Source organism: Pangasianodon hypophthalmus, chromosome 13 (assembly GCF_027358585.1).
Source record: "Pangasianodon hypophthalmus isolate fPanHyp1 chromosome 13, fPanHyp1.pri, whole genome shotgun sequence".
NCBI lineage: Eukaryota > Metazoa > Chordata > Actinopteri > Siluriformes > Pangasiidae > Pangasianodon > Pangasianodon hypophthalmus.
Window position 1 is genome coordinate 10,963,895 of NC_069722.1, and position 16,869 is coordinate 10,980,763.

The 16,869-nt window shown below is 38.2% G+C and overlaps 1 protein-coding gene across 1 annotated transcript in view; it reads right to left on the bottom strand.

Moving 5' to 3' along the window:
* Nucleotides 1-872: 872 nt before the first annotated feature.
* Nucleotides 873-16,869, bottom strand: part of tbl3 (transducin beta like 3) — a 19,541-nt gene continuing 3,544 nt past the window's right edge. Inside the window, exons 9-23 of the mRNA XM_026916800.3 lie at nt 16,862-16,869; nt 15,707-15,918; nt 14,447-14,588; nt 14,145-14,203; nt 13,858-13,964; nt 12,296-12,431; nt 10,851-11,081; nt 10,614-10,684; nt 9,445-9,601; nt 8,905-8,963; nt 8,285-8,388; nt 5,610-5,681; nt 4,887-5,045; nt 4,559-4,652; nt 873-1,476 (exon numbers count right to left, since the gene is read on the bottom strand). The exon at nt 16,862-16,869 is cut by the window's right edge and continues 89 nt beyond it. Coding sequence (XP_026772601.3) covers nt 1,131-1,476; nt 4,559-4,652; nt 4,887-5,045; nt 5,610-5,681; nt 8,285-8,388; nt 8,905-8,963; nt 9,445-9,601; nt 10,614-10,684; nt 10,851-11,081; nt 12,296-12,431; nt 13,858-13,964; nt 14,145-14,203; nt 14,447-14,588; nt 15,707-15,918; nt 16,862-16,869 — 1,957 coding nt within the window. The 3' untranslated portion in view covers nt 873-1,130. The remainder of the gene's footprint in view (nt 1,477-4,558; nt 4,653-4,886; nt 5,046-5,609; nt 5,682-8,284; nt 8,389-8,904; nt 8,964-9,444; nt 9,602-10,613; nt 10,685-10,850; nt 11,082-12,295; nt 12,432-13,857; nt 13,965-14,144; nt 14,204-14,446; nt 14,589-15,706; nt 15,919-16,861) is intronic.

Below are 16,869 nucleotides of genomic sequence, written 5' to 3' on the forward strand. Positions count from 1 at the left end.
GTTTTGTCTTCAGCAAGTGAAATTCATGCTCAGTTAGATTCAGGTCAGGTGATTGACTTGGCAAATGCAGAACATTCCACTTCTTTTCCTTAAAAAAAAAGTCTTTCCTTAAAAAAAGTGCTTTCCATGTATGCTTCAGGTCAGTGTCCCTCTGCACTCTCAATTTGAGCAGATAATATAGCCATAAGCACTTCAGAATTCATCCTGCTGCTTTTGTCAGCAGTTACATCATCAATAAATACAAGGGAACCAGTTCCAGCAGCCACACATCCCCATAACATAAGATGAGATGGAATGCTTCAGATCATGAGCAATTCAATCCCTTCTCTATACTCTCTATATTCTTCCTATCATTCTGGTACAAGCTGTTCCTTGTATAATCTGTCCATTGGATGTTGTTCCAGAACTGTATGGGCTTTTTCAGATGTTTTTTGGCAAACACTGATGGGTTTATTTTGGTTTTTGAGCCTATTGACGGCTTGCTTCACTGGCAGTGACAGATTTTTGGACTTTGGAGTCCAGTTAACAAATGCAAATGTCACATATGACATCAAGTCTAGAACTTTTATCTGCTTACTTATTAATTGCAATAATGAGGGAATAACACATCTGGCCATGGAACAGCTGAGCAACCAAATGTCCAGTCAAAAGCTTTTGGTCCTTTAAATATTTACACCCTGATTTGGATGTCGGATTTCTCTTTTCTCTGTAGGGCAGAGCAGGATGACGTGGATTCCACTCATCCTTCTCATAAAGTGGCTTGACAGAAATGATTAAGGTCTGATTTAAAGATTCATCGGGGACACAAGGTGAATTTTCTATACAAGGGATCTTATGTGCAACATTTCATCTTACAATAATCAATAAAAAAGCCCTTTTTAAACCAGTGAATTTATTTAAAATCTTCAATGACTATGACAATAAAGAGCACAAGATTCTTCTTTCTGGAACATGATATAAAAAGGCAAAGCATGTCCTTTAGAATAGTACATACAATTAAATGACGTACAGCTTAATTCTAGCTGTTGACAGAGAGACCTGGTTCCTGCTTGCTCTCGTTCAACACAGCCACACCATTCAGGACTGTATACAGAGACTGTGACACTTTGATCCCTTACTGATCAGCTTGATCAGCTTGCGTTGGTCAGAATACAGGAAGTGGCCCCTGCAGCCTTGGCAGGAGCAACTGTGGAAATGTCCACATCATCCTCATCATCTGAGCTCTCATCACTGGATACATGACCCCTGTTTTTGACCCCGTTCACACCCCTTTCTTTGGTGCTGACACCTTTCAAGGCGCTGACACTGTCATTGTCGCTGTTCTCTGAGTTTTCTTCGCTGCTGTCCGCTTCCTCCACGTCATCGCTATTGTCGGCGTTCTCCCGCTGTCTACTCGGTTTCTGCTGCCCTGGCTGCCTGTCTAGTATGAATATGTCCTGAGGACTGGTGTCCATCTCTTCTCCCTGTAGTTCCCCACTGGAGAAACAGTTATCAGATCAGATCAGATTAGAAAATCATGCCAAGACTCATTACACATGTTCTGTTTCAGTCAAAATGATCAATTTTAAATCTTTACCAAAAGTGTAATGAGTGATTCCATGATGCCATTTGGGTGCCTTGTAGCTCTTGAAATTCTTAAATTGTGTTCTTAAAAATTTAAATATCTCATTTTTCACAAGTTTTCTTTGCTGACAATCACTGCATTTTGTTCTTAACTGATTAATAGGATTGAGATTTTTGAATCATAGATTTAGCAAATACAGTAATCCTGTGGTTAAAATGCCGTGGTAAAGGCATAAGGCCATAACGGACATTCAGATGATTTACTTAAGATTTAAAAATTAACTTGTCAGTCAATATCACAATATCATTGAATATAAAAATAGTACCAGAGAATCTACTTTTCTTCTCATGATCTTCAGAAATTTGGATGATGCAGCATCCTGTTGAACATCTGAGTTGTGGCGTATTCATGGGGTAAATGGCTTTAAGTAACATGGATGAGTTAGTGTTGTGGAACTAAAATATACTTATATGGATAACTCATGGAAAATTATGGGCACATGCTCGCCTAAACTGGACAGTTGAAGATTGAAAAACTGTCTTTTGCAACCTTTAACTGTCCAGTTTCAGTGAGCCTGTGCCCAGTGTAGCCTCAGATTCCTCATGCGTGGAACCTGATGTGGACTTCTGCCTCAAGGTTCGACATTTTGTTCATCTGAAGATACTTTTCTCCTCACCACGGTTGTAAAGAGTGGTTATTTGAGTTACCATTTGCTTCCTGTCAACTTGAAGCAGCCTGGGCATTCTCTTCTGACCTCTTTCATCAACAAGGTGTTTCCGCCCACAAGACAGCTATTCACTGAATGTTTTTAGTTTTTCACACCATTCTGTGTAAACTCTAGATGTGTTCTGTATGAAAAATCCTAGGAGATCAGCAGCTTCTCAAATACTCAGACCAGCCCATTTGCCACCAACAGTCATGCCACAGTCAAAGTCACTGAAATCACCCCCTTATTTTGTGCCTATTTTGGTGTTTGATGCAAACACTAAATGAAGCTCCTGACCTGTATCTGAGTTTGAGCTGCTGCCCCATGATTGGCTGCTTGGATAACTGCATGAATGTGCAAGTGTACAGAAGTTCTTAATAAAGTGGTCAGTGAGTGTATATGTAAATAAAATCATCTAAACAATACTGGGAAAAACCAGTGGATCTTCAATCTTGTGAACACTGTGTGTTTATGTTGCTAAGAATTGCAAAAAACTTGTACAGAGTACATTAAATTCATCTTTCAGCTATAAAATCAAAACTGATGGCATACGTCAATGTGAGCACAAAATAAGTAGTAGTATCTTTACCAAAAACCCTGAACAACCAAAATAAGTAAAACTATACAAATAGAAAGAACATGTGAAGAAATCTTTAATATAACCACTAGATAACGAAGATAAAACAATGCGAAACCACACAGATAAACTGTTTTCTTGGTGTAAGTGATCATGTGTATGATAAGGAGCACCTGACGCTGTTGCATGTCAGGATGATCTTTCATGCCAGCATTTTGCCAGTGTGGATGTTTAGAATGTATATGTTTTGTCTGTGAAGAAAACAGGTGAACAAAAAAAACAGCCATGTGTGCTTGCTAATAAATTCTTTCTGCTGCTTTTGAATGATTAATAGGCGCCGCAGAAATCTCTTCTACAATGAGGGTATGTATGAAGTGTCACTGTTTCAATTAATCATGGTGTATGATCAGAGGGCTACCTTATGGTTGACTTTTCAAAAAAAATTTTAATTTAAAAATAAAAAAAAAGCATTGATTAACACACCTTACATTAATGCCTGTCCGTTTTTGTTTGTTTGTTTGTTTTTTTAAATAAACCTGATCAAGTTCCTTACTCCAGTGATTCTCATCTGTTTTTGTGTCTGGCTGTGACTCAATAACTTCACAACCCAACAATTCTGCTTCTACTACAGCGATTTGCCAATGATTACAATATTTAACTTATTAATTAATGAACAGCATATCAAATATTTTAATGGTTTTTAGTTGCATTTAATCTTGTGAAATGCCTGAGAGACAAGTTAGTTCCTGTTCTCACCTACGTTATAGCTGCAATAAACAGTCATTCAGTTTCCTGTCTGTCTCTGTCTGTCTCTGTCTGTCTCTGTCTGTCTCTGTCTGTCTCTGTCTGTCTCTGTCTGTCTCTCAAAAAAACACAGACTGTCGTTATACCGAGAATATGGAAGTCCTCTGTCCTGAAGACTTTCCTGGGCTGGGAAACTCTGACTGTTACAAAGCGCTTACAACCTTACGGCTTACGACTACTTCTATAAACGTAAAATGAATGTCTCCTAACAAAAATGTCACCACATTAATAATTAAACATTTTACTTTGTTAAACAACAACATGCTTTTTTTAAATCCATTTATTATTAGCCTTAGATTATGTGGAGTGTCTGCCATACAAGTCCTTGTGAAAGAGCCGTTACTATAGAAACAATAACGTATTAGAACAAGTACGTGAATATCGACCTATCGTTCCCGTTACAGCTGGAACTACTGTCCAAGCCATGCTGTTATATGAAAATAATGCACACCTTCTGACCAATCAGATTCAAGCATTCAAGTGTGCTGTGGTATAATAATTATTAGGGAATATATCATTTAATTTTTAATAGCAGGTAGAGACTGATGAAAATGTTGCAATAGGAAAACAAACACTCGTTCCTCATTCTGTGTATGGCATCAAAGCAACTTAAGCCTGTGGTGAGGGAGCGCTCAAATAGCAACGGAAACAAAAATTTCACTGCGGTGAAATCGTCTATGAAGGAAACACAGTGATACCGTGAAAATATCTGAGCATAACACCCCTAATTTAGAGGCAACATTACAGAAGCCAGTAAATACTTCAGTAAATACCGTACAAATCCACTTTTTCCAAAATATCATCTAACACATGAATCCTACCTGAAAAAGCCTATCCAGCTTAGTGTGAAAGACCTTCTTGCATAAGACTGGAAAATCCAGCTAAATTCATGTTCTGCTCTGCTCACCTGTCTTTGCTTCCCGTCACTCGCATCTTCTGCCACATGTAATCCAGGAACATGGAGGCCTGGAGCATACGGCCAATCCTCTGCATGTGTCTCTCTGCAAAGGCAAAGCCATGACTGTATCACATGTCATTCCCTAATATTAATCCTTCACCTGAAAATCCTGAATGTCTGCAAATTATTAACACCTTTAAATCAAACCCTTTAACCAAAAACTCATTCAAAAACCCATTGACTTCAGGATGATGGAACAGTAAGTGCAAAAAAGCTAACTCACTCCTGCAGCACTCTACTGAACGGCATGCAAAGACACACCACAAAGCTTACTAACCAGTATAAGGGATGAGGCCCTCTAGATGAGTGCGCGCTCCCTGGAACTGCAGCAGCTCGTCTGGGCTCAGGTGAGTCAGCAGCACCTGTAACACTGCCTGGGCGCTCAGACAGCTCCGTGCGTTCGTGTTCCACACCACACAGTATCGCAGCAGAGACTCTGAACATACAAGCACATGACCAAGTCACTAGATGATTTCCTATAAACCTGAACATAATAACTGTCAGGTTCATATTAGCCCAAATGTCCTGTTCTACTCAAACCTGAAAAGAAATTCTTACAAGCAAAAATAAAATAGTTTTTCCCCCTAACATGTATTTTATGATTTTCAGTCCCTGTCACATGAACATGAACATATTTGTTACCACAATTACCTGCCATGAGGAGGATCAAAATGCCATCAGAAAAAAAAGGCAAACAACTGAAATGATTTTTAAATTGGAATTATTATTATTATTATTATTGTTATTATTTTCTTTTTAAAGAGAGAACCTGGGTCTATGCTTTCAAAGGGTCACCCATTAGTAAGCAGAGAACAGAACTTATATATATATATATATATATATATATATATATATATATATATATATATATATATATATATATAATATAATCAAATGAATTAAAATAATAATTACTATAATTTTTTATTTATTACTGATGATATTATTGATGTTAATGATGTTATATACTGAAATACAATCATGGGTGGTGTGAGCTCACCCTTCTGGTCTTGCCGTAGCCTAAGGATGGTTTTCTCCAGATGCTGTCCAGCCTCTTCCTCTTGCTGGATTTCTGCCAACACAGAGATCATTGGCAACATCAGAAAATAAGACGGTCACACTTTTACTTAGTTCATGATGGCGAGTGGAAATAATGGCTCTAACCAAGGCATGAAGAATTTAAAAGCAAGAGCTGCCATCATTAAAGAGAAACAGCTTACACTTGATTGCAAATCTAGATGTCGGTTTGTAGCTTAAGCCTGTGATGAATCAAACTGCGATAACTACAGCAAAGGTATTGCTGTAACTCCAAGCTGAATTCCAAGCTGTAACTCTGGAATTTCCTACTGAAAGGTGTATTTAGCCATCTCGGAGTATTTTTGTTACTCAGTGTCAACATGTTCTTTGTAATGTTATCAGCCAGTGACAATGTGAGGGATCAAGCAGTGTGATAAATGAGAAAGTTTGACAATGACCTCTGAAATGCCATTTTCTGTTCCTTTATTCTTCCATTTTTAGTGAAGTGGAAGCCAAGATCAAGTTTTTAAATAAGGTAAAAAATTCAGAAGATCCACATCTTACTGTAATTTGAGATTGAATACACATGAACACTGTGCCTACATTTCAGTCTTACCTGGTTATCATCAAAATCTTTGACAAAATTTCATACTGCTTTGACCAACCTGATCCAACTAATGGACTTATTAACATCCTTACTAAGACAGTCTGAATGTGTATATGTGTATATATATATATATACATACATGTTTTTTTTTTCCCACAGATATTTTGAGTATGATGGACAGTGAGTTAGTATTACTAACAATGACCAAGTTAATTATTAAATCATTTAAACAATTCAATTATTATATTATTAAACAAATCTTTTATTTGCTTAAGCCCTTGCTCACACCCACATTTTTTTCAGTCCATCTGTTTCACTCCACAGCAGTTTCCTTGAACTGAAGATACTAATTTTTACTTTCATTTCCTCTCACTGTTGGAGTTTTACATAAACCTAATACTTATATAATACTTATTAGGGTTATCTTTTTCTACATTTACTTAATCAAGACTAGGAATTTCTGTGTCAAGTCATGGTATTCCAGTGTCATTAAAATGCATTAAACCTACACTGTTTTAATACAATTCCTAGACATATGACTGATCCAGATTACTTCAATCAAAGATCTGTTTCAAATTAATAAGCATTCCATCTGATTTTATTTGTAATAAGTTTAATCTAGCACAAATTAGAGATGGAGCTTCCTTACAGGAGTGGAACCCAATTCTGCTGCTGTAGCCCATCCTGCCTCAAAGTTTGTCATGCTGTGCTTTCTGAGATGCTTTTCTGCTCATTACAGCTGTAAAGAGTGGTTGTTTGAGTTATCGTGCCTTGGCAGAGCTCTCAAGAAACACCTATGTGTTGGAAACACAGCTCCAAATATGTACTTTATACTATACATATAAACCGAAAATTTTTAAATGCTAAATATTTCCACCAAAAGGATTTTTCACAAGGACAACAATTTAGTAAGTTATACATGTTTTATGCGTTCTGTGAATGTAGTTGTAATCCTGTATTACATTTGGTGCCACCTATAATGGCTTATACAATATAATATGTAAAAAAGCTGGGTCAGGTAAATATGTTTTTACATAAGATAACTTAAAATAGAATCAGTTTCCATTCAAGAAGCTTAAATTCTCTGATTGGAAAAGTATGACTCAATGAGCAAGACAGTTGTTAAACCTGTTGAGTTGGTCAAAGAAACTTCCCCCAAAATATCAATGGTACAAAAAGGAGTGCAGTATTATTACACAACTTCTACAAATGGGCTCCATTTGAGACTTAGCCTGGGTTTTTTTTTTTTTTGGCAAGGGACTGCATGTACACATGCGGGCATGGCAACTACATAAGAAGCATTGTTCATTCTCTACTGCGTATCTTTTTTTACAACTGCAAAACAAAAAAACCCTGTCCACTCTGCGGGACATACCTCACTGAAATACCTACACTGACCACTTCCTCTGATAGAGCACAAAAAGGTAAACAGTGTAGATGGCTGGGTCTGGACTCTATCATTGCGTAACTGGTGAAAATAACAGAAACAGTGCCAATGGCACCAATGTAGATGGTGCAATAAGCCATTAAACCAATCTTGTTGCAATATTACAGAGAATATGGCTGCCACGCTTGCAGCGCATTGTCTGGTGCATTGCTTCGCATCCTGACATTTCTGTTTATGTTGGATTTGTACCTGGACTTGTCATGGAAAAGTTTTTGAATGTGTATAATCTTGCCAAATTATTGGTGTATAGAGGAGGCAGCCATCTTGTGTATGTGTGGGACAGATGGCATACTCTCTCTCTCCACTGTAAATAATAGCAACACTATCCAATCATGAGTGTCCCTGAGCTCACGTATGGGGTTAAGAGGGCATGCTGTGATGCAGCATGGGCAACAGTTTGAAAAGAGGAAGCACATGTCAGCCTTGATCCACCCTGGTTGGTAATTTTCGTATGATAGGGGAGAGCTGGCTGGTGTGTGGGAATTGGCAGGTGGCTAAATTGATGAGGAAAAATAGGTAAAAATCCAAAACAAAACAAACAAAAAAACAAGTGCAACCCTGGGTGTAGACAGGCTACGCAGTCTGTAAGGGCTGATGACTGTACCTTTGATGACTCGAAGCACAGTATGAGGTTGATCCAGTAAGATGGCTATACCCAGAGCCTTCAAAAAGTTCTTCTCATGAAGCAAATTGGACAACTCCTGCTGCCTAAAATGAAGAATTAAACCATTTAAAGCAATGCTGATTATCAAAGGCACCAAAAAATATGTTTGTTTGAGGGAAAGCTGCTCTACAACCTGTACAAAACTACACAACTCCTTTGAACCACTGGTGAGAACAGAGGTCTGAAAAACTTTATGGTAAACACAGTTAAATACTTAAAATATAGGCTATTTTATATCCCAGATCAGTTAGGTTGTTTGATTGACTCAGATTTTTGCTGACTGGAGGACTGGCAAAGAAATGAAGAGTCCACTCACATTCCATTCCCTTCCCTTCAATTACCTGCGCCAGCCGTCAGCTCGGACTGCAGTGTGTAATGTAACTCCACTCTAACGCTGACCTACTTGCAAAACTGCTCTAGTGTTATAAATACTCCTGCATGGCCAGCAACTTACTGTGAGCTATAGTATCATTCTAAGGATACAGCATATTTTAGATACAGAACTTTTACATTGTTCTGACTGTAACATGAGCACAGTGAACACCACAGAGGAATCTTACTTCAGAATCTGATCTTCTTGCTTTGCCTGCTCCTCTGCTAGCTCCTCCTCTGTGACATCCTGGAAGGAGAAGCAGAAATAGAGAGATGAGGGAAATCTCATCGCTTATTTTCCATTTGTTTGTTTTCATGCACATATTTAGCTCATCATACTTTTTAGTTAAATTATGTTAATTACTTCTTTTGAGCCTTATTAACATTATCGGTCCATCTCTGAGTATTATGCACTAATACTATTGTCTAAAATTCCTTGTAAACTACATTACCTACAGAGAAATCATACAAACGAGTCAGGACCTAAAGTCTTAGACCAAGACCAGTGTTGTGACCAGTGTTCAAGAAAATGTTGCGACTCCTTGTCAATTTCTACTTGCTTGCTAAATTAATTAGCCAAGATGACATGAAACACCACTTTATTCAGAAGTTAGTCAGTAATCCAGTTCCCGTGTTTATGCCCGTCTCTGTCTTTTGCCCATCTTTAAATGTTACCATAGCAACCTCATTTTTAACGCAGTGGTATAAAAAGCCCTGGATGAACAGACCTTCCACACAGTGATGTTGGAGTCAGCAGATCCGGTCACTATCAGATCATCGCTGCTGTTGCCGTGCAGAGCCCACACTTTGTCCTGGTGAGCATCAAAGGTCTTCACACACTCATTGGTCTTAATGGTCCAGAGCTTCACAAGGCCATCAGAACCGCTACACGAAAACAGAGGACAAAGACAAAGAGATTAGAAAACACTTTCAATGCACCACAGAATCAAAACAGGCCTTTCTTGACTGTAATTTTTGCATCAAGAGAATATTTGTCTCACACTATATACAATCACTGGCCACTTTAATAGGAACACCTGTGTACCTGCTTACTCACACAATTATCCAATCAGCCAATCATGTGGCAGCAGCGAAGCGCATAAAATCATGCTGTTATAGCACAAGAGCTTCGTATGATGTTCACATCAAACGTCAGAATAGGAAAAAAATGTGATCTCAGTGACTTTGACCATGGCAGGCTTCTTGGATCCAGACAGGCTGGTTGGAGCATTTCAGAAAGTGTTGCTCTCCTGGGATTCAGATTCTGTCTCTAGAGTTTACAGAGAATCATGCATGCAGTGAGCAGCAGTTCTGTTGATGAGGGAGGTCAGAAGGGAATTCAAGCTGACAGGAAGACTACGGTAACTCAAAATACTGTATAACACTGTGAGCAGAAAAGTCAAGAACAGGAATCTGAGGCTACAATGGGCATAGGTTCACCGAAACTGGACAAACCAGCTTATGTGGAACTAACATGGTCAATGTCACGTAGAACACATTTTTCCCCATTCTGATATATGTGACTATTCACTGCTCTTGACCTGTATGTATTATGTATTTCTGTATCTATTTATGTAATATTTATGTATTGTGATGCTGCCACATGAGTGGCCATGCATGAATGTAGCTGCTGAGTGTACATAACTGCTGAGGGAGCATGCGGGGGAGGAAAAAGGAAAAAGAAGAAAAAAAAAAAAAAAAAAAAAAAAAAAAAAAAAAGAGAGCCAATTTTCCTTATGCTGGTAAAGGTGTGAGACTTCATCAGAATCAGGTGGTGATGTCAGGGAAAACAGATAAGACATCTTTCACCAAGACGCCCAGAGGATTCTTCTGTTTTCTTATCTGTGTGTGTGTGGGTGTGTTTCCCATTATAATAGTGGCGGAATGTGTGGCTTACCCAGAAACTATCTGAGTGCCTCTGCTGACAAATATTATCTTCAGCACAGATGCATCATGTCCTTCAAACGTCTGCAGAAAATAAGATTAGAATAGACAAAATTAAACCTATGTGAAGCACATTAACAGCTACAGACGTGCTTTCCAAACAAACATTTTTTTTCTCATTTTATCTGCTTAATTGTTAACCGCAAAACCGCCGCCTATGCGACTCATTTGCTTACTCCATGTGAAATACCTTGAGGCAACTAAAGTCATGAAGGCCCCAGAGCTTGATTGTACCATCAGCTGAAGCACTGGCCAGCACTTGGTCCACAGGGGAAAAGTGCACACACCAGATGCCTCGGCGATGACCTCGGAACACCCCGAGCAGGCTCATGTCAGTCAGAGACCACAGCTTGGCCGTGCGGTCCTGAGAACCAGAAGCTAGCAGCTTATCATTGGGTGAGACAGCCACGCTGTTTACATCCTAAAAAGAACAAGAGCGACACAACATAAAAAAAATGGCTGAGAGGAACTTTTGAGAATGTGATATCAGAAAATGAGTTATGCGTCTTCACATATATAGATAAGGGACGAATAAAAGACAACAGATCAGTCGCAAATGCAATAAACAACCCTATAAAATGTTCTGTAAGATTTTACACCACATTATACTACCATTACATTCTTGAGTCTGATTGGTCAAATAACTTTCTAGAACAGCAGCTCTGACAGCAGTGTCAGCTGCAAGATATGCTCATTATAATATGGTGAAAACTCGACACATTCTAAGCCTAATATCAGATTAAAAAAAGGTGTTATTTAAAAAAGTAAAACATATCATCAATGTTTACATTTATGGAAGGAGTCTACAGTTTTTTTAATAGTAAAGTAGTAATGCTGTTAAGTTTTTCGCCATAGGAAATCTTCAGGACAGAGGACTTGGCACTTTCACGGTAACAAGCTGCATTACGTTGTCTTCGTATCTTCAGGAGACAGTGAAAGAATGATTGTGTGTAGCTGTTATAATGTAATTGGCAACAGGAACTGACATCTTTCATGACTGTTCCACAACTTTACATGCAATTACAAACAGATAAAAAGTACAATCTTGTTTTTTTTCCATAAGTAACAAAATCATAGTCGATGGAAAATTACTGTTGTATAAGAATAATAAAAACACATAAGGATATGCTGTTAAAGGAAAATAATCAACTTCTGAGTAGTAACAGTATCACTACTAGGCATCAAGCTGCATGTCACGACCCCTTCATTATTATTTTCCTATAACAGCACGCCTACGCGTTTTAATCCTCATTTTTAGAAATGACAGCTTTAATCTGATATATCCGATTAAAATCAGATGCTGGTCATATTATTAGTTTGCCCGTTATTGTTTCGATAAGCTATTTAAGGCTAAACAATCCTTCTCTTGAGTCGTTTTTAAAATACAACTAAATAAACTCTGCTGCAAAAATAAACTTGTGCCATTTAAGGTCATGCTTTCTGTAAATGTGAACAAAGCATTCGTTTTCAGTTACAGACACACCGGGCTGCATGACACCTGATACTATTTCCTTCTTACCAAGGAGATTTTTTTTTTCCCCTGAAAAAAAAAAAAAACTCAAATGGCCCTCAAACACACTTTTGTGGAACTCACACTGAGTCATAACAAAGAAAGTATTCAAAACAAGGACTCACTTTATCATGGGCCTTCTCAGTGATCCGAGCAGTAAGCTGGGCTGGCTCTTCGCCCAGACCAGGAAGAATATCAGGCAGATCCCATATTTTAATAGTGCAGTCCTGACTTCCAGACACCAGGAAGGCCTTCTTTAACCTGCATATACACACACACAAACACAAACACACTGAGCGGGAAGTGTTATAACAATGCCGCTCAAAATAAATTCAGCTTCATCCGTCCCTTTATAATCTTATCATAAGTAAACATCATAAGTAGTTAATAAACTGTTGGCAGGAAAAATTCTGCAGCCCAGTAGAATTGGAATTAGTCACATGTCAGTTACGGAAAAACTGATAAGAGGTCACTTTTACTCGATCCTCATAGCTGCAGAAGTGAATCGTCATTGATCAATGATAAAGCTCGATTAATCTTAGTAACATTTTCAATTTAACTGAAAATCTATAAACTTCCTAAAGTCTTGGTTTATTATTTAGTTTTTGTTATGCATATAAGTATGATTACTTATATAATACTTCATAGTAACTGCAGTGACACTAAGAGGAAAGGTATGTAGTTACATGAAAGAGTGTAATTCTGGAGCCACCCACGATTTCTAAGAAATGAAGTGGTTAAGACAAGCGTATGCCTCATTTGTTAAAAAGTAATTAGGCCAGAAAGAACAGATACCAACACATCTTTTCATTTAAGACTTTAGTTTCAATGTTCTGTTTTAAAATCCCACCATAAGCTATGAATACTAAGCTAGATAATCAGCATTGTACTGTCTGTACATCCACTTACAAGCCCTTTAAAACCATTAGAAGGATGCTTTAGTAATGAGTTACAGGGTTGATTTTCAGCTGTTTCAATCTATGGTGCACTTACGTTCTAATCTGATCTGTAGACAAACAACTAAACTGGTCCAGACTGAATCCAGGTAGCAAAATCTAGTGTTTACAATGAACTCAGAGAACAAATGATTGTATACAAGAAATGTACTCAAAAATTAGTTCAAATTCCAGTTTGAAGTCTAAATTGAATTTAACCATTTTGGCAAGTGACATGGGTGCATTATGTAAGGATGTTATGTTATATCCTGAAGTGCTTATTCCTCTTATAACCACAGCAATTTTCAACAACAACATTTTCCTTATTAATTAAAGAATGATGCATCATATATTTAATGCATTTATAATTATGATTAATGTTGAGACACTGGTTATATTATATTATAGAAGCTACAACCAGTTGTTCCCGAACAGCTCTCTTTTTTCTCTCGTCATGTTACTGAGAAAAGGCAAAGTGCAATGATCTGTCCTGAAGACTCTCCCAAAGTGCAAACTTACTGACAAAACAAAGCATTGATGCCCAAGACATCCATAAATGTTAAATAAATGTCTCTAAGAAAACTTTACCGTATCAGTGATTAAAAGTTTGAATGGATAGACTATACTACAGATTTCAAACTGATCAGCACTTTAATAACTACACTTCCTCATATATTTATACTCTGGCCTTTCGTGCATGTTAGAGAGTCTTTCATCTAGTGAAATTATGGAAATAAGCTTTCATGTGTGACCTGGAGCAGGAAATGGAGCCCACAGCGTTGGAGTGGCCATGGCCCTGAGCCACACACTGTACATGACCAGACATGGGGTCCATCTTCCAGACCCGCACTGAATTATCCTGTACAAATACACACACACACACACACACACACACACAAAAACAAACACACATACACACGTTTAGAGAGGGAGCAAGAGCTTCTCTGTAGCAACTTCCAAAACACTTTGTATTTAGAATTGTGTATTTAATCTCATCATTCAAGGGATAAACTTGATTAAAAAAAAAAAATCCCCTCACCTTGGCACAGCTTGCAAACATGCAACGTTTTCTGAACACATCCAGGGACAGGACAGTGTCTACAAAAAAAAAAAAAAAAAAAATGAATCACTGGAATTTGCAAAGAAGAATTTGACAAGGAGGGTAAATACACACAGCTTTGGTGATTGACTATATGCATGAATCTAGATTTAACTGAAGTTTCGCATTCAGATACTAAACTTCATGCACACATACACACCCGTCCTGATCACAGGATTTACAAAGTGACTTAAAAAATAACATATAGCATGCTGAAGTGCCACCTGCTGGCCGTCACTGACCTGTGTGTCCGTAGAGAATTTGGCAGCTGTTGGTGGCCAGCTCAAACACCTTGAGTTGTGAGCTGTTTGTGGCCACTACTATGTGACTGTCCTCTTTTCCCAGGAACCTCACGTCCAGGATGTCATCATTATAGCCCACAAACTTCAGAAAAAGCAAAACGGACAATAAAAGCATGAGCCTTTTTGTTTTATAACAATGGTGCTACAATATTATATTATATTATATTATATTATATTATATTATAGTATATTATATTATATTATAGTATATTATATTATATTATATTATATTACATATGTGCAATGGTGTGTTAAGCACGGGAACCTGGGGATGAATCAAAAACTAATTTGGCCCTCACCTGAATTATACACAATTCTGTATTATAACGTAATAGATATACATCTACCAAGGTGAACAAATCACTAGCATGAGAGCCTGGGACAAGTTGGTTCAGCAGGCTGATATACTGCTTTTGTATCAGTGGTTTTTCTCATGTCCAGCACTTCGTGAAAAAGAAATACTTCATACTGTATTTAAGTTTTAATGTAACACATTTGTGTGATGCATTACTAACACCTGATAAATTACACACATCAACTGAGGATGCATTTTGGCTATTGGCACGAACTATTAAATCAGCTTGTATGAAACAAGAGACAAACCAAATCGGCTACATATGCAGCACAAACCTGTCATCCAACTGTGCTAAGCAGAGGCGGAGCTGGGGGGACTGAAGGTTTGAACCCTTTCTTAAATATATGATAACAGTTCCATAAGTTTTATAACAGTATAACAGTTTGTGGCTGATAGCATAGTAATAGTGATATAATAATTTTCATAAAAAGTCAACGAAGACATTGCTACAATTTGTCCATATTTAACCGCCCCAGATGTCAAAACAATGCATCACTTAGTTTGTTTAATCACATTTTATTAGCTACCACCTGACTATAGTGAGAAACAGCCAATCAGAATCATGCATGTTTCCTCAGTGAAAGCCGATGAGGTTCCCAGCAAGTGGTGAAAATGTTATTTCAGTCTTTCGTTTCATTTTATATGCCAATGTTATTAATATGGCAGGATTGGTTGACAGTAGATTATGCCATCACCCCTCCTACTACAGTCTGGCACCCAGCTACAATACATAAGCGCGCCAAACTTCTCAATTTAATCGCATAGATGATGCAGTGATTCCAAGTGTCTGGGAGAAGTGGTAAGTAGGTACGTTTGAGATGGGTCCGTGAGTGATCAGTGCTCACCTGCTGCTGCACAGTGAGAGAGGGCAGCTGGTAGAACAGGATGTTGTGCTCGGCGGTGACTGTAGCCAGACGGTTGCAAAGGGGCAGGAACAGGCAGTAAAGCAAGCTAAGAGGATCCCCGTCTTCCTGCACTGACTGAGACACCGCAGCGCTCGGTAGCGTCTGTGTGAACACACACCGTGCCGAGCTCGACTCCCACACCCTCAGCACACCTAGGGAACACGAGGAGATGATTATTGCTTCCATATGCAATGGACAATATTGCACAGGAGCATGATCACAATAATAATACCACACTGAAAGCCTCAAACAAGAGCGTCAATCACTGTATGTGATGTCTGCACTTTATTTGCTCAAGCTCAGTTTTATGCAAATGAGTATGCTCTGTGCCTTGTGTTTAGCCAATCAATTAACTGCAGGCTGCATTTTGTTTGGTGATGTTATACTGGATGATATATACAGCTTGTAATTTGCTTTCTACACACGTTTCATTACGTTATTTGAAATAACGGTACTATTACAACATTTCTATAATTGCAAAATGATATAAGGGTCCCCAGTTAGATCCTGAGCTCAGGTTACTGCCTGTGTGGAGTTTCTCAACATGCTCTCTCTGTCTCAGTGGGGCTTTCCTCATCCCACGGTTTCATCCCACCTCCCAAAAAAACATGCTGGCAGGGGGACTGGCTGTGATAAACTGCCCCTATGTGTGTGAATGAGTTCCTGGTGTGGTCCCGGAATAGGCTCCAGATCCACCACTACCCTGACCAGGACAAGGAGGTTACTGAACATGAATGAATGAATACACTATATGAAACACACAAGGCTGTTTCTTAATGCCAGCTAGCAATTATGGGCATTAAAATAAAATAATTGACATTAAATAAAAATGTAAAATGGACACAGTGAATCCAATATGGTTTGATATTGATATCAGATATACCTGACGCACGTAACCAAACGTCATAGAAACACCCACCAGTGATGAGCATATAATGCATATGTACCATATGTCCTGTGCAAACTATAACATTTCCACACACACCATAGTATACTGGGTATTCAAACATTTGTCAAGGATTTTATATAAGCTAGGAAATGAATCACTACACAGTAACGTGAGTCAGTATTTTACAGAAGAAGAGAGGTGTCTACCTTTAGTG